Source organism: Oncorhynchus nerka, linkage group LG23, assembly GCF_034236695.1.
Source record: "Oncorhynchus nerka isolate Pitt River linkage group LG23, Oner_Uvic_2.0, whole genome shotgun sequence".
Taxonomy (NCBI): Eukaryota; Metazoa; Chordata; class Actinopteri; order Salmoniformes; family Salmonidae; genus Oncorhynchus; species Oncorhynchus nerka.
Genome location: NC_088418.1, coordinates 24,806,370 through 24,825,087, shown reverse-complemented (window position 1 = coordinate 24,825,087; position 18,718 = coordinate 24,806,370). Strand labels below are relative to the sequence as shown.

Below are 18,718 nucleotides of genomic sequence, written 5' to 3'. Positions count from 1 at the left end.
GAGTGGAAAATAACATGGCTATATCAGGGAGTGGAAAATAACATGGCTATATTAGGAGTGGAAAATAACATGGCTATATTCAGGGAGTGGAAAATAACATGGCTATATTCAGGGAGTGGAAAATAACATGGCTATATACAGGGAGTGGAAAATAGCTATATTCAGTGGCTTTATATAGGGAGTGGAAAATAACATGGCTATATTCAGGAGTGGAAAATAACATGGCTATATTCAGGGAGTGGAAAATAACATGGCTATATTCAGGGAGTGGAAAATAACATGGCTATATTCAGGGAGTGGAAAATAACATGGCTATATTCAGGAGTGGAAAATAACTATATGGAAAATCAGGGAGTGGAAAATAACATGGCTATATTCAGGGAGTGGAAAATAACATGGCTATATTCAGGGAGTGGAAAATAACATGGCTATATTCAGGGAGTGGAAAATAGCGTGGCTATATATAGGGAGTGGAAAATAACATGGCTATATTCAGGGAGTGGAAAATAACGTGGCTTTATATAGGGAGTGGAAAATAACATGGCTATATTCAGGGAGTGGAAAATAACATGGCTATATGGAAAATCATGGCTATATTCAGGGAGTGGAAAATAACATGGCTATATTCAGGGATGGAAAATAACATGGCTATATTCAGGGAGTGGAAAATAACATGGCTATATTCAGGAGTGGAAAATAACATGGCTATATTCAGGGAGTGGAAAATAACATGGCTATATTCAGGGAGTGGAAAATAACATGGCTATATTCAGGGAGTGGAAAATAACATATGGAAAATAACATGGCTATATTCAGGAGTGGAAAATAGCATGGCTATATACAGGAGTGGAAAATAGCGTGGCTTTATATAGGAGTGGAAAATAACATGGCTATATTCAGGGAGTGGAAAATAACATGGCTATATACAGGGAGTGGAAAATAACGTGGCTTTATATAGGAGTGGAAAATAACATGGCTATATTCAGGGAGTGGAAAATAACATGGCTATTATATAACACAGGGAGTGGAAAATAGCGTGGCTTTATATAGGGAGTGGAAAATAACATGGCTATATTCAGGGAGTGGAAAATAGCATGGCTATATACAGGGAGTGGAAAATAGCGTGGCTTTATATAGGGAGTGGAAAATAACATGGCTATATTCAGGGAGTGGAAAATAGCATGGCTTTATATAGGGAGTGGAAAATAACATGGCTATATTCAGGGAGTGGAAAATAACATGGCTATATTCAGGGAGTGGAAAATAACATGGCTATATACAGGGAGTGGAAAATAGCGTGGCTTTATATAGGGAGTGGAAAATAACATGGCTATATTCAGGAGTGGAAAATAACATGGCTATATATGGAAAATAACATGGGAGTGGAAAATAACATGGCTATATTCAGGGAGTGGAAAATAACATGGCTATATTCAGGGAAAAGTGGAAAATGGAAAAACATGGCTATATTCAGGGAGTGGAAAATAACATGGCTATATTCAGGGAGTGGAAAATAACATGGCTATATTCAGGAGTGGAAAATAACATGGCTATATTCAGGAGTGGAAAATAACATGGCTATATTCAGGAGTGGAAAATAGCATGCTTTATATAGGGAGTGGCATGGCTATATTCAGGGAGTGGAAAATAACATGGCTATATTATGGAAAATCATGGCTATATTCAGGAGTGGAAAATAACATGGCTATATTCAGGGAGTGGAAAATAACATGGCTATAAGGGAGTGGAAAATACGTGGCTTTATATAGGGAGTGGAAAAGCGTGGCTTTATTAGGGTGGAAAATAACATGGCTATATTCAGGGAGTGGAAAATAACATGGCTATATTCAGGGAGTGGAAAATAACATGGCTATATTCAGGGAGTGGTGGAGTGGAAAATAACATGGCTATATTCAGGGAGTGGAAAATAACATGGCTATATTCAGGGAGTGGAAAATAACATGGCTATATTCAGGGAGTGGAAAATAACATGGCTATATTCAGGGAGTGGAAAATAACATGGCTATATATTCAGGGAGTGGAAAATAACATGGCTATATTCAGGGAGTGGAAAATAACATGGCTATATATAGGGAGTGGAAAATAACATGGCTATATTCAGGGAGTGGAAAATAGCGTGGCTTTATATAGGGAGTGGAAAATAACATGGCTATATTCAGGGAGTGGAAAATAACATGGCTATATATAGGGAGTGGAAAATAACATGGCTATATTCAGGGAGTGGAAAATAACATGGCTATATTCAGGGAGTGGAAAATAACATGGCTATATTCAGGGAGTGGAAAATAACATGGCTATATATAGGGAGTGGAAAATAGCGTGGCTTTATATAGGGAGTGGAAAATAACATGGCTATATTCAGGGAGTGGAAAATAACATGGCTATATTCAGGGAGTGGAAAATAACATGGCTATATGGAAAATAACATGGCTATATATAGGGAGTGGAAAATAGCGTGGCTTTATATAGGGAGTGGAAAATAACATGGCTATATTCAGGGAGTGGAAAATAACATGGCTATATATAGGGAGTGGAAAATAGCGTGGCTTTATATAGGGAGTGGAAAATAACATGGCTATATTCAGGGAGTGGAAAATAACATGGCTATATGGAAAATAACATGGCTATATATAGGGAGTGGAAAATAGCGTGGCTTTATATAGGGAGTGGAAAATAACATGGCTATATTCAGGGAGTGGAAAATAGCATGGCTATATACAGGGAGTGGAAAATAGCGTGGCTTTATATAGGGAGTGGAAAATAACATGGCTATATTCAGGGAGTGGAAAATAGCGTGGCTTTATATAGGGAGTGGAAAATAACATGGCTATATTCAGGGAGTGGAAAATAACATGGCTATATGGAAAATGGCTGGCTATATTCAGGGAGTGGAAAATAACATGGCTATATTCAGGGAGTGGAAAATTGGCTATATATCAGGGAGTGGAAAATAACATGGCTATATTCAGGGAGTGGAAAATAACATGGCTATATACAGGGAGTGGAAAATAGCGTGGCTTTATATAGTGGAAAATAACATGGAGTGGAAAATAACATGGCTATATTCAGGGAGTGGAAAATAGCATGGCTATATTCAGGGAGTGGAAAATAGCGTGGCTTTAAGTGGAAAATAACATGGCTATATTCAGGGAGTGGAAAATAGCATGGCTATATACAGGGAGTGGAAAATAGCGTGGCTATATTCAGGAGTGGAAAATAACATGGCTATATTCAGGCAGTGGAAAATAGCGTGGCTTTATATAGGGAGTGGAAAATAACATGGCTATATTCAGGGAGTGGAAAATAACATGGCTATATTCAGGGAGTGGAAAATAACATGGCTATATACAGGGAGTGGAAAATAGCGTGGCTTTATATAGGGAGTGGAAAATAACATGGCTATATTCAGGGAGTGGAAAATAACATGGCTATATTCAGTGGAAAATAGTGTGGCTTTAGTGGAAAATAACATGGCTATATTCAGGGAGTGGAAAATAACATGGCTATATTCAGGAGTGGAAAATAACATGGCTATATTCAGGGAGTGGAAAATAACATGGCTATATTCAGGGAGTGGAAAATAACATGGCTATATATTCATGGGGAGTGGAAAATAACATGGCTATATACAGGGAGTGGAAAATAGCGTGGCTTTATATAGGGAGTGGAAAATAACATGGCTATATTCAGGGAGTGGAAAATAACATGGCTATATTCAGGGAGTGGAAAATAGCATGGCTATATACAGGGAGTGGAAAATAGCGTGGCTTTATATAGGGAGTGGAAAATAACATGGCTATATTCAGGGAGTGGAAAATAGCGTGGCTTTATATAGGGAGTGGAAAATAACATGGCTATATTCAGGGAGTGGAAAATAACATGGCTATATTCAGGGAGTGGAAAATAACATGGCTATATTCAGGGAGTGGAAAATAACATGGCTATATTCAGGGAGTGGAAAATAACATGGCTATATTCAGGGAGTGGAAAATAACATGGCTATATATAGGGAGTGGAAAATAGCGTGGCTTTATATAGGGAGTGGAAAATAACATGGCTATATTCAGGGAGTGGAAAATAACATGGCTATATGGAAAATAACATGGCTATATATAGGGAGTGGAAAATAGCGTGGCTTTATATAGGGAGTGGAAAATAACATGGCTATATTCAGGGAGTGGAAAATAACATGGCTATATATAGGGAGTGGAAAATAGCGTGGCTTTATATAGGGAGTGGAAAATAACATGGCTATATTCAGGGAGTGGAAAATAACATGGCTATATTCAGGGAGTGGAAAATAGCGTGGCTTTATATAGGGAGTGGAAAATAGCATGGCTATATCAGGGAGTGGAAAATAGCGTGGCTTATTCAGGGAGTGGAAAATAGCATGGCTATATTCAGGGGAGTCAGGGAGTGGAAAATAACATGGCTATATTCAGGGAGTGGAAAATAACATGGCTATATACAGGGAGTGGAAAATAGCGTGGCTTTATATAGGGAGTGGAAAATAACATGGCTATATTCAGGGAGTGGAAAATAACATGGCTATATTCAGGGAGTGGAAAATAACATGGCTATATTCAGGGAGTGGAAAATAACATGGCTATATTCAGGGAGTGGAAAATAACATGGCTATATTCAGGGAGTGGAAAATAACATGGCTATATATTCAGGGAGTGGAAAATAACATGGCTATATTCAGGGAGTGGAAAATAAATAACAGTGGAAAATAACATGGCTATATTCAGGGAGTGGAAAATAACATGGCTATATTCAGGGAGTGGAAAATAACATGGCTATATTCAGGGAGTGGAAAATAGCGTGGCGTGGCTTTATATAGGGAGTGGAAAATAACATGGCTATATTCAGGGAGTGGAAAATAACATGGCTATATTCAGGGAGTGGAAAATAACATGGCTATATTCAGGGAGTGGAAAATAACATGGCTATATACAGGGAGTGGAAAATAGCGTGGCTTTATATAGGGAGTGGAAAATAACATGGCTATATTCAGGGAGTGGAAAATAACATGGCTATATTCAGGGAGTGGAAAATAGCGTGGCTTTATATAGGGAGTGGAAAATAACATGGCTATATTCAGGGAGTGGAAAATAACATGGCTATATTCAGGGAGTGGAAAATAACATGGCTATATTCAGGGAGTGGAAAATAACATGGCTATATTCAGGGAGTGGAAAATAACATGGCTATATTCAGGGAGTGGAAAATAACATGGCTATATTCAGGGAGTGGAAAATAGCGTGGCTTTATATAGGGAGTGGAAAATAACATGGCTATATTCAGGCAGTGGAAAATAGCGTGGCTTTATATAGGGAGTGGAAAATAACATGGAAAATAACATGGCTATATTCAGGGAGTGGAAAATAACATGGCTATATATAGGAGTGGAAAATAACATGGCTATATTCAGGGAGTGGAAAATAACATGGCTATATTCAGGGAGTGGAAAATAACGTGGCTATATTCAGGGAGTGGAAAATAACATGGCTATATATAGGGAGTGGAAAATAGCATGGCTTTATTAGGGAGTGGAAAATAACATGGCTATATTCAGGGAGTGGAAAATAACATGGCTATATGGAAAATAACATGGCTATATATAGGGAGTGGAAAATAGCGTGGCTTTATATAGGGAGTGGAAAATAACATGGCTATATTCAGGGAGTGGAAAATAACATGGCTATATATAGGGAGTGGAAAATAGCATGGCTTTATATAGGGAGTGGAAAATAACATGGCTATATTCAGGGAGTGGAAAATAACATGGCTATATGGAAAATAACATGGCTATATATAGGGAGTGGAAAATAGCGTGGCTTTATATAGGGAGTGGAAAATAACATGGCTATATTCAGGAGTGGAAAATAGCATGGCTATATACAGGGAGTGGAAAATAGCGTATTTATATAGGGAGTGGAAAATAACATGGCTATATTCAGGGAGTGGAAAATAGCGTGGCTTTATTTATAACATGGCTAGGGAGTGGAAAATAACATGGCTATATTCAGGGAGTGGAAAATAACATGGCTATATTCAGGGAGTGGAAAATAACATGGCTATATTCAGGGAGTGGAAAATAACATGGCTATATTCAGGGAGTGGAAAATAACATGGCTATATTCAGGGAGTGGAAAATAACATGGCTATATATAGGGAGTGGAAAATAGCGTGGCTTTATATAGGGAGTGGAAAATAACATGGCTATATTCAGGGAGTGGAAAATAGCATGGCTATATACAGGGAGTGGAAAATAGCGTGGCTTTATATAGGGAGTGGAAAATAACATGGCTATATTCAGGGAGTGGAAAATAGCATGGCTATATACAGGGAGTGGAAAATAGCGTGGCTTTATATAGGGAGTGGAAAATAGCATGGCTATATACAGGGAGTGGAAAATAGCGTGGCTTTATATAGGGAGTGGAAAATAACATGGCTATATTCAGGGAGTGGAAAATAACATGGCTATATTCAGGGAGTGGAAAATAACATGGCTATATACAGGGAGTGGAAAATAGCGTGGCTTTATATAGGGAGTGGAAAATAACATGGCTATATTCAGGGAGTGGAAAATAACATGGCTATATTCAGGGAGTGGAAAATAGTGTGGCTTTATATAGGGAGTGGAAAATAACATGGCTATATTCAGGGAGTGGAAAATAACATGGCTATATTCAGGGAGTGGAAAATAACATGGCTATATTCAGGGAGTGGAAAATAACATGGCTATATTCAGGGAGTGGAAAATAACATGGCTATATTCAGGGAGTGGAAAATAACATGGCTATATACAGGGAGTGGAAAATAGCGTGGCTTTATATAGGGAGTGGAAAATAACATGGCTATATTCAGGGAGTGGAAAATAACATGGCTATATTCAGGGAGTGGAAAATAGCATGGCTATATACAGGGAGTGGAAAATAGCGTGGCTTTATATAGGGAGTGGAAAATAACATGGCTATATTCAGGGAGTGGAAAATAGCGTGGCTTTATATAGGGAGTGGAAAATAACATGGCTATATTCAGGGAGTGGAAAATAACATGGCTATATATAGGGAGTGGAAAATAACCTGGCTATATTCAGGGAGTGGAAAATAACATGGCTATATTCAGGGAGTGGAAAATAACATGGCTATATTCAGGGAGTGGAAAATAACATGGCTATATATAGGGAGTGGAAAATAGCGTGGCTTTATATAGGGAGTGGAAAATAACATGGCTATATTCAGGGAGTGGAAAATAACATGGCTATATGGAAAATAACATGGCTATATATAGGGAGTGGAAAATAGCGTGGCTTTATATAGGGAGTGGAAAATAACATGGCTATATTCAGGGAGTGGAAAATAACATGGCTATATATAGGGAGTGGAAAATAGCGTGGCTTTATATAGGGAGTGGAAAATAACATGGCTATATTCAGGGAGTGGAAAATAACATGGCTATATGGAAAATAACATGGCTATATAGGAGTGGAAAATAACATAGGGAGTGGAAAATAACATATATATCAGGAGGGAAAATAGTGGAAAATAGCGTGGCTTTATATAGGGAGTGGAAAATAACATGGCTATATTCAGGGAGTGGAAAATAACATGGCTATATTCAGGGAGTGGAAAATAGCATGACTATATTCAGGGAGTGGAAAATAACAACATGGCTATATTCAGGGAGTGGAAAATAGCATGGCTATATTCAGGGAGTGGAAAATAGCATGGCTATATTCAGGGAGTGGAAAATAGCATGGCTATATTCAGGGAGTGGAAAATAGCATTACTATATTCAGGGAGTGGAAAATAGCATGACTATATTCAGGGAGTGGAAAATAGCATGACTATATTCAGGGAGTGGAAAATAGCATGACTATATTCAGGGAGTGGAAAATAACATGGCTATATTCAGTGAGTGGAAAATAGCGTGGCTATATTCAGGGAGTGGAAAATAACATGGCTATATTCAGGGAGTGGAAAATAACGTGGCTATATACAGGGAGTGGAAAATAACATGGCTATACACAGGGAGTGGAAAATAACATGGCTATACACAGGGAGTGGAAAATAACGTGGCTATATACAGGGAGTGGAAAATAACATGGCTATATACAGGGAGTGGAAAATAACATGGCTATATACAGGGAGTGGAAATGAACGTGGCTATATACAGAGTGTAAAATAACATGGCTATACACAGGGAGTGGAAAATAGCGTGGCTATACACAGGGAGTGGAAAATAGCGTGGCTATACACAGGGAGTGGAAAATAACATGGCTATATACAGGGAGTGGAAAATAGCGTGGCTATATACAGGGAGTGGAAAATAGCGTGGCTTTATATAGGGAGTGGAAAATAACATGGCTATATATAGGGAGTGGAAAATAACATGGCTATATTCAGGGAGTGGAAAATAGCGTGGCTTTATATAGGGAGTGGAAAATAGCGTGGCTATACACAGGGAGTGGAAAATAGCGTGGCTATATACAGGGAGTGGTAAATAGCGTGGGTATACACGGAGTGGAAAATAGCGTGGCTATGCACAGGAAGTACCCGTGTTGAGTCGATGTGCAGTTTTACAAGGTATTTGTAGCTATGTACATATAAACTCAGCAAAAAAAGATATGTCCCTTTTTCAGGACCTTGTCTTTCAAAGATAATTTGTAAAAATCCAAATAACTTCACAGATCTTCATTGTAAAGGGTTTAAACACTGTTTCCCATGCTTGTTCAATCAACAATTAATTAACATTTACCTGTGGAATGGTCGTTAAGACACAGCGTAGGCAATTATGGTCACATTTATGAAATCTTAAGACACTAAAGAGGCCTTTCTCCTGACTCTGAAAAACATCAAAAGAAAGATGCCCAGGGTCCCTGCTTATCTGCGTGAACGTGCCTTAGGTATGCTGCAAGTAGGCATGAGGACTGCAGATGTGGCCAGGGTAATGAATTGCAATGTCCGTACTGTGAGATGCCTAAGACAGCGCTACAGGGAGACAGGACGGACAACTGATCGTCCCCGCAGTGGCAGACCACGTGTAACAACACCTGCACAGGATTGGTACGTCCTAACATCACACCTGCAGGACAGGTACAGGATAGCAACAACAACTGCCTGAGTTTAGGAACTCACCAGGAACGCACAATCCCTCCATCAGTGCTCAGTCTGTCCGCAATAGGCTGAGAGAGGCTGGACTGTGGGCTTGTAGGCCTGTTGTAAGGCAGGTCCCCACCAGACATCACCGGTAACAGCGTCACCTATGGGCACAAACCCACCGTCACTTGGACCAGACAGGACTGATAAAAGTGCTCTTCACTGACGAGTTGCGGTTCTCTCTCACCAGGGGCGATGGTCGGATTTGCGTTTATCGTTGAAGGAATGAGCGTTATACCGAGGCCTGTACTCTGGAGCGGGATTGATTTGGAGGTGGAGGGTCTGTCATGGTCTGGGGCGGTGTGTCACAGCATCATCGGACTGAGCTTGTTGTCATTGCAGGCCAGCTCTATGCTGTGCGTTACTGGGAAGACATCCTCCCTCATGTGGTACCCTTCCTGCAGGCTCATCCTGACATGACCCTCCAGCATGACAATGCCACCAACCATATTGCTCATTCTGTGCGTGAGTTCCTGTAGGACAGGAATGTCAGTGTTCTGCCATGGCCGGCGAAGAGCCCGGATCTCAATCCTGTTGAGCAGGTCTGGGACCTGTTGGATCAGAGGGTGAGGGCTATGTCCATTCTCCCAAAAATGCCTGGGAACTTGAAGGTGCCTTGGTGGAAGAGTGGGGTAACATCTCACAGCAAGAACTGGCAAATCTGGTGCAGTCCATGAGGAGGAGATGCACTGCAGTACTTAATGCAGATGGTGGCCAATACTGGCTGTTACTTTTGATTTGACCCCCCCCCCCCCCCTTTTGTTCAGGGACACATTATTCAATTTCTGTTAGTCACATGTCTGTGGAACTTGTATTTGTTTCATACAAATATTGACACGTGTTTGCTTAAAATAAACGCTGTTGACAGTGAGAGGACGTTTCTTTTTTATGCTGAGTTTAGGTCGGGTTAAAGTGACTAGGGAACAGGATGTATCATAGACGGTAGCAGCAGTGGGTATACTCACTACCCTCTGTCGTGCCTTGCAGTTGCCGAACCAAGCAGTGACGCAGCCAGTCATGATGCTCTCAACGGTGCAGCTAAAGAACTTTTGAGCACCTGCGGGCCCATGTCAAATCTTTTCACTCTTTTAACGCTCCTCCACAGATGGTGGTTGTGTGGAACACCCTGCGTGTCACTAAAGGAGGAGAGGTGTCTGTCCTGGCCAAAGCACACACCGACGTGGACATACAGACCATGAAGATTGCCTTCTTTGATGACACACGGTAACGTTAGTCTATCATACTTCAATATGTGAAGCAACACAAACATTGACACACTCACACACACGATAACATACGCACTATACATACACATGTATTTAGTCATGTAGATATGTGGTAGTGGTGGAGTAGGGGCCTAATGCCACACAGTGTGTTCTGTGTGCCCTCAGGCAGTGAAATCTGTGAATGTATTGTAATGTTTTAAGTGTATAAACTGCCTTAATTTTGCTGGACCCCAGGAAGAGTAATGGGGATCCATAATAAATACAAATATGTAAGGCTTCATTCAGGATTCATTAGAGGTTCAAATAAATGGCTGTAGGAATGTGTTCATTCTGTCATCTTGAGTTTGTGTCACTATGATATATATATATATATATATTTGCCTTTGCTAAATAGCCAAAATGTAAATATGTTATTTTGTGTATTTACGCTCCAGGATGGTGTCCTGTGGTCGGGATAACGTTCGGTTGTGGCGTGTGCGGAGCGGGGCCCTGCGGTCTTGTCCGGTCAACTTGGGGGAGTACCACGCTCTGGACTTCACCGACGTGGCCTTTGAGGAGGGTCACTCTGCTGACCGCGAGCCTGAGGACCGCACGCTGTGAGTCCACACACTCCTTTCAGCTTTTTTAACCTTTTCATATATTGTAGGTAGGCTATGGCTGCATCCCAAATAGCGCAGGGCTCTGGTCAAAGGTAGTACACTACAGAGGGAATAGGGTACCATTTTGAGATGCAGTCTATAACTTATGGAAGGGTGTAAATGTCACAGTATATCTAGAAACCCTTCTGCAGTAAATCTGACCAAGCCTCGCAAAGCTGCCTGATCCCGTGAGCTTACATGAATGTTGCTGATAGTGCAGCGTGACTCTGTCTGGTGTTTACGAGGCTAAATCTGACCCACTAAGCATTTTACCATCTAAGATAAATTACCTTGACCTTAAAACATGGCGGAAGAACATTTTTAAATTGTTTCATGTGCAAATTTGGCTCTCCAAACTGTGAGCTTACTTATGTCTTCCTCCAAGCCCTGCGTAGTTCCATTTCGTGGAATCAGAACCCAGTGCCTTCTCTTTCTCTCTCTCTCTCTCTCTACTGCTCTCCCGCTGAGCCTATGAAAGGTTTGAAAAGATCCACACATCACTGCCTCTGAGTGACTGATACCTCACCTGCTGGAGCCACACCACTCAATCCCCTAATAACCCAATCTAAAGTACCTAATCCCGCCCACTCTCCGGAGAGGAGGCCATAAGTGCTCAATTTTCTAATTCAGAAGACTGAGCCATTATGGAGCCTCGGTTTCCTTGTTTCCAATAGATTTGCCAGTAGCCGCAGTGGCCACATCCTGGAGATAGACTACGGGAGCGTGGCGATCAAGAACGTCAGGAGACTGCTGCCTGCCCAGCAGCCCCACGCTCAGCGCCGTGAGAAACAGACCTTCGGCATGGGTGAGAGGACGGTGGAGGAGGAGGGTGGGGAGGGAGGGAGGGAGGGAGAGAGATAGAGAAAGGTAATTTGAGGTGAGACATGAGTTCACTTTAAACTGTGCTAAACAATAAAAATGTTCTCCTTCCCACCAGGTCTGGGCATCGCTGTCAACAGCATCAGCGTTTCATCAGCGTTCTGCGCCACAGGCTCTGAGGACGGCTTCCTGCGGCTCTGGCCCCTAGACTTCTCCACCGTGTTCCTGGAGGCTGGTGAGAACAGGCACAGTTCAACAGCAGGGCCCCTTATTTTAACATTCAGCTCCATCCCTGCTCGGTCTGTCAATCATCTACATTTACATTGAACATTTTAGTCATTCAGCAGACACTCTAATCCAGAGTGATTTCGGCGGCAGCTGGCCTAGTGTTGGGCCAGTAACCGAAAGGTTGCTGGATCGAATCCCCGAGCTGACATCCTAAAAATCTGTCCTTCTGCCCCTGAGCAAGGCAGTTAACCCACCCGAGCACCAAAGACGTGGAGGTCGATTAAGGCAGCCCCCTGCACCTCTCTGATTCAGAGGGGTTGGGTTAAATGCAGAAGAAGGCAGTTGAAGGCATTCAGTTGTACAGCTGACTAGGTATCTCCCTTTCCCTAATATAGGTTCAAAAAAACAACCACATCACTCAGTCCTAAAGTCATCTGCAAAACCAGTGGCAGGAAGAAAAGACATCTCACTCAGCCGCAGTCATTTGTTTTATTCAGTACATCTGCCGCATTCAGCGTGTCAATATTGACTGGCATCTAAAGAATTGGCAACTTGTTTGAAGTAAATGTCTCTGATTAACTGAATGTGTTTGAAGACAACCCATATCAAACGGGTTTCCAGGTTGAATCCCAGTCAAAGCACTTATCAAAGAGCTAAAATCTTATTGCTCGTATGAAGGGTTTCAAAGGAGGCTTGATGGGATTTTAGAGTAATGTAATCGCTGCCGTTTAATCAAAAACCCACATTCTGCGCACGCTGCCTCCCATTTCCTCAGCCAACGCACTTTCTCAGCCTACAGTACACAGACACACACTCCAGTGTTCCTCAGCCCCCCTGTCTTTCTTCCCCAGAACACGAGGGTCCTGTGAGCCTTGTGTCCGTGTCCGACGACGGCCTCAGCGTCATGGCGGCCACCACCAGCGGTAACCTGGGCTACCTGGACGTGAGCAGCCGAGGCTACAGCACCCTGATGAGGTCACACACGGACGGCGTGCTGGGCTTCAGCGTGGACGGTATCCGTCGGCGCATCACCACCGCCTCCTGCGACCGCACCGTGCGCGTCTGGGACATGGACTCCATGCAGCAGGTGGGAACTCAAGCCCTGGAACTGATAGCACACACTGACGCTCAAAGCTACAAGGCTCATTTTCAAACCCACATATTGTTTTCGCACTGCTGAGCCGAATTGAGGCAAACTGAGCTGGCCTGATCATGTGTCCACCATAGTTGCTTGAACGGTGTTGATAAGGATAATGCCACGGTTTGGTACGCGATAGTAAGAAAATGGTAAGTGTTATGTTTTTCGAGAATTATTGTAAGGTTTCTCTCACCTGAAGCAATTGACCTCTCCTCCTTAGAATTCTGACTGTTCCACTGTGATCTTATCTGACTGAATCGCTGTAACCTCATGACTGCTATGTGTCCTCTGGGCCTTCTCCAGCTGTATGACTTTGTTTCTGAAGACACGCCCTGCTCCGTGGCCTTCCACCCCAGCCTGCAAATCTTCTCCTGTGGATCCAGCTCTGGCCTTGTCAGGGTCTTTGACATCGCCAGCGCCAAACTACTGGCAGAGCACAGGTAGGTAGACCCAGACTAGAGGAGATACTGTCGTATACATAGTGGGTTCTGGAGTTGATGGATTAATGTACAACAGAAGTTATGTGGTGCCTTGATACAGTAGAATCTAGATACAGTCTCTTGAGCAGCGAAAGACCTTCAGCACAGTTTTGCCTTGACTCGCAATAATCCTTTCAATTCTGATCTCGTGCTGTGAGACGCCGTAACCCGACGGCCAATTTGCCGGACGTGACTAGCTGTCGCTGTCGGTGGATCATACGTCTTGGTGCTGATTTGACTATATAGCCGGTTAAGTCAGTGACTGTTTATCCCGCCAGCTGAGTCATGTCATTATTGTGACCTACCATAAACCTCTCGGACACCACCACCACCCCTCACAAGGAAGTGTCACATCTGCTGTGCCTCTTATCTTTCACCCTCTTTGCCCATTTTTTTCCTTTTGGCCTCTTACAGGCATGGGCGATGGCGGTGTAGGACGGGTGACAGAGATTTGGCTCTTGTCACAGTCTGTCAGTTGGTACCAGTGTGGTATCTCGTTATAGAGGAATCAAGCGGAGGCCTTCTGGAGATGAGAGAATCTGTGATTCGTGACTGAGCCACACTCGCTCGCGCACCTACTGTGTACACACACACACACACACACACATTTAATAAGTTTGTGTATGAATGTCGAGACCACTGCCGCAGTTTGAACACTTCAGTGTTAACCGGTGTAAAGGTTTAGAGAATGAGAGAGAGAGAGAATGGTTTTATTAAATATATGATTAGTGTGTCGTTTTTGGCTCTCGCTCTGTGACTCATTGTATTTGGGTGTTTGTTCATCTTTACACCTTTACAATTGTGGGAATTGGCCTATATGGATCGGGCCCAATTGAAATGTTTCTAACTGAAGAACTACAGTGTGAGAAGCATATGCATAACCATGGCAGGAATTGAAAGGGAACAATTTGGAGATTAGGGTGAGGACACTTGTTCACCTGACACGACTGAATCCAAAATAACTGTTGATTTTACGCGCATTTGACGTTTTACTGTACTTTTCGCAGCATTTATCGACAATGAAATCTGAAAATACTCTGCATACATTCAGTAACGTAGTAAGAATATTCATGAAGATTGTGGGGGTAGGTGCAATGTAAGACAAAATCAAATGAGAAGGGTTTGAGTGAGGGGTCTAACTGATGGCCACACATCTCTCCAGTGTGCACAGTTTCTAAGTACTTTCAATGCGCTTTTATGACTCAAAGGAAAGCGCTTTCAACCTTTTCTGTGCTTTTTTGAGCTCTCTTAGTTGTGCCGTTTGGTAACTGAAGCAGACTTGTAGATGTTTGTTTGGAACACAGCCCTGCGTCCCCACCATCACACAATTACTGTTGTTATTTACACCATCACACAATGACTGTTGTTATTTACACCATCACACAATGACTGTTGTTATTTACACCATCACACAATTACTGTTGTTATTTACACCATCACACAATTACTGTTGTTATTTACACCATCACACAATTACTGTTGTTATTTACACCATCACACAATTACTGTTGTTATTTACACCATCACACAATTACTGTTGTTATTTACACCATCACACAATGACTGTTGTTATTTACACCATCACACAATGACTGTTGTTATTTACACCATCACACAATGACTGTTGTTATTTACACCATCACACAATGACTGTTGTTATTTACACCATCACACAATGACTGTTGTTATTTACACCATCACACAATGACTGTTGTTATTTACACCATCACACAATGACTGTTGTTATTTACACCATCACACAATGACTGTTGTTATTTACACCATCACACAATGACTGTTGTTATTTACACCATCACACAATGACTGTTGTTATTTACACCATCACACAATTACTGTTGTTATTTACACCATCACACAATTACTGTTGTTATTTACACCATCACACAATGACTGTTGTTATTTACACCATCACACAATGACTGTTGTTATTTACACCATCACACAATGACTGTTGTTATTTACACCATCACACAATGACTGTTGTTATTTACACCATCACACAATTACTGTTGTTATTTTTTAAATTTAAATCTCAATCTGGGTTAGAAAAAATGCCATTGCGAACTCTTTGCAGTAAGGAAGTGTTTACTACCGAGGAGACAGTCAGCTGAGTGCATACGTTTTAGAAAGCGCACAACACATTTTATACTCTTCCTTTGTAGGCGTCACTTCCCCAGCTATACATTTTATGACCCCAATGAGTTTCCCTCCTTTCCGCTGTGGAATGTCCATGGTTCTCTCTTTGTTTTGCCAGATGTCAGAATCGCACCCCGTCCATCCTCTGTTCTACCCTGCTCTCTGATCCTGGGCAATGTCCTCTTATCTGATGAGGTCAACCTTTCTAAATTAGCGTACACACGGTTTCATGGCCTAAACTCCATTAATATTCACAGTAGTCATTCACTAAACGCAATACTAACAAACTGCAGTTTAACTTCAAACGTGTTACATTTCGATAGAATCCATCATACTGTAAATTACATGAGTTTTAAATGGAAATGTGAAGTGCGCATTTGGACTCACAGGTGTGTGGGGTTTGCTTCTATGACATCAAAGTGCTATTTATTATAATCCTCGCTGTCTCATCTTTCAGAACACCTCGAGTCCTCCTGTGTTTTTTTTGTTTCTGCAGGCAGCACAGAGGGGAGGTGGTGGGCCTGGCCTTTTCTCCAGATGGCGAGTTCATGTACAGCGCTGGCTCCCTGGGCTCTCTGGCGCTCTACAACTCCTCTCGGGAAGACCACCATGTACTCCGAGTACTGGGTGAGTTAACACTGACAACCACACATATACAATAGAGCTGGAGCTGGTTGAATTAGCTGGTATGTTATGAATGGAATGGAAGATGGAACCTTTCACCTTCAGAAATACAAGGACTGCACTCACAGTGTATTGTATTGTTCTGATATTACCTGTCAGACAGCTCCATCTCCAGTGGAGGTACTGTATCTTCAATTTTCAATGACTTACAGGCAGGGCCTAATATTAACACCCACCACTAGCCAAATGTGGGTAGATTTTGGCATTTGCGGGGTAAGATGTCCATTTCACTAGCCACAATGGCGGATGGACAGGGCTCCACAGTGAGAGCATTTCACTCGGATTTGTGAATAAAAGTAGCCGAGTATGATCACATTTATAGTAAAATAAATGCTGCAGTAGCTGTTCTCAAAGTATTTCTGACGTTTTGTTTCATAGCTGGTAAATGAATCGCACAAAGTCAAAGAACTACGAATCCTACTATAGCCTATTCCACCTCGCGCTGAAACACTGCCTGGCTGGGGGCTGTGATATTTTGGTTGAAATACTCCGGTCACAAAAACTGAAATTAAACATCATACCACATTATTTCATACTAGTAATACATTTGTTTTTAGAAACATTACAAAGCATATCTGGGTTTTTTTGTGTGTGTTTTGTTGGTGTAATTTTAATGACTATTTTATTTTGGCTGCTATAAAATCTGAGTGGCTTGTAGATTTTTAAATCTACCTGCAACAGTGGCTGGTAGACCAATAAGTTAATTTTATGCCCCAACACACCCTCCCTCACTCTATTTCTGTGTAGGTAATGTGGTTGCTCGAGGCACTGAACGTGCTCCTGACGCCCTCACTGTAAGCAGCGACAATCGCTGTCTGGCTTTCGTCGGGCCGTCTGAGTACACCGTCACCATCATGGCCGCCCGCTCCCTGGATGAGGTACTGTTGCTTCTCTTACGATCAACAAAATCTCTGCCCCCTGTTATTGTGTCAATCAATTAGTCTTTGAGCTTTGTTTTCCTATATGTGGCTTGAACAACTTTATTGTTCAAATTATAGTGTAAAAAAAATAGTGATTTACTCTGTACTTCCCAAATGGTAGGTCAGGACCAACTGGTGTGTCTCTGCAGTAATTTTGGCAGAGATAAAGTAACACCTACATGTTTCAAGTAGACCACCATAGTCCCTGTGCCCAAGAACGCCATGGTAACCTGTCTAAATGACTATCGCCCCGAACTACTCTCATCCTTAGCCATGAAATGCTTTGAAAGGCCGGTCATGGCTCACATCAACGGCATCATCCCAGACACCCTGGGCCCACTCCAATTTGCGTACCACCCCAACAGAGCCACAGATGATGCAATCTCTATTGAACTCCACACTGCCCTTTCCCACCTGGATAAGAGGAACACCTATGTGAGAATGCTGTTCATTGACTTCAGCTCAGCATTCAACACCATATAGTGCCCTCCAAGCTCATTACTAAGCTAAGGACCCTGGGATTGAACACCTCCGTCTGTATCTTGACTTCCTGACGGGCTGCCCCCAGGTGGTGAGTGTAGGCAACGCATCTACCACGCTGACCCTCAACATGTGGGCCCCTCAGGGGGGTGTGCTTAGTCCCCGCCTGTAGTCCCTGTTCACCCAGGACTGCGTGGCTGCGCACGACTCCAACGCCATCATTAAGTTGGCTGATGACACGACAGTGATGGGCCTGATCACCGATGACGATGAGACAGCCTATAGGGAGGAGGTGAGTGTGGTGCCATGACAACAACCTCTCCCTCAACGTCAGCAAGACAAAGGAGCTGATCGTGCACTACAGGAAATGGAGGACCAAGCCCGCCGCCATTGACATCGGCATGGCTCTAGTGGAGCGGGAATTCCTAGGGGTCCACATCACTAAGGATCGATCATGGTCCACACACACCAACACAGTCGTGAAGAAAGCACGACAACACCTCTTGCCCCTCAGGAGGCTGAAAATATTTGGCACTGGGCCTCAGATCCTGAAAAAGTTCCACAGCTGCACCATTGAGAGCAACTTTACTGGCTCCAACACTGTGTGGCAACTGCTTGGCATCCGACCGCAAGGCGCTACAGAGGGTACTGTGTCCGGCCCAGTACATCACTGGGGCCAAGCTTCCTGACATCCAGGACCTCTATACCAGGCGGTGTCAGAGGAAGGTCCTAAAATTGTTAAAGGCACCAGCCTCCCAAGT

The 18,718-nt window shown here is 42.6% G+C and overlaps 1 protein-coding gene across 1 annotated transcript in view; it reads left to right on the top strand.

Annotated features, from left to right (window-relative positions):
• The window catches only part of wdr90 (WD repeat domain 90), an 89,244-nt gene that overhangs the window by 48,168 nt on the left and 22,358 nt on the right, over positions 1-18,718 (top strand). Inside the window, exons 15-22 of the mRNA XM_029629434.2 lie at positions 10,294-10,412; positions 10,849-11,010; positions 11,727-11,857; positions 11,990-12,106; positions 12,951-13,186; positions 13,541-13,677; positions 16,370-16,500; positions 17,305-17,435. Coding sequence (XP_029485294.2) covers positions 10,294-10,412; positions 10,849-11,010; positions 11,727-11,857; positions 11,990-12,106; positions 12,951-13,186; positions 13,541-13,677; positions 16,370-16,500; positions 17,305-17,435 — 1,164 coding nt within the window. The remainder of the gene's footprint in view (positions 1-10,293; positions 10,413-10,848; positions 11,011-11,726; positions 11,858-11,989; positions 12,107-12,950; positions 13,187-13,540; positions 13,678-16,369; positions 16,501-17,304; positions 17,436-18,718) is intronic.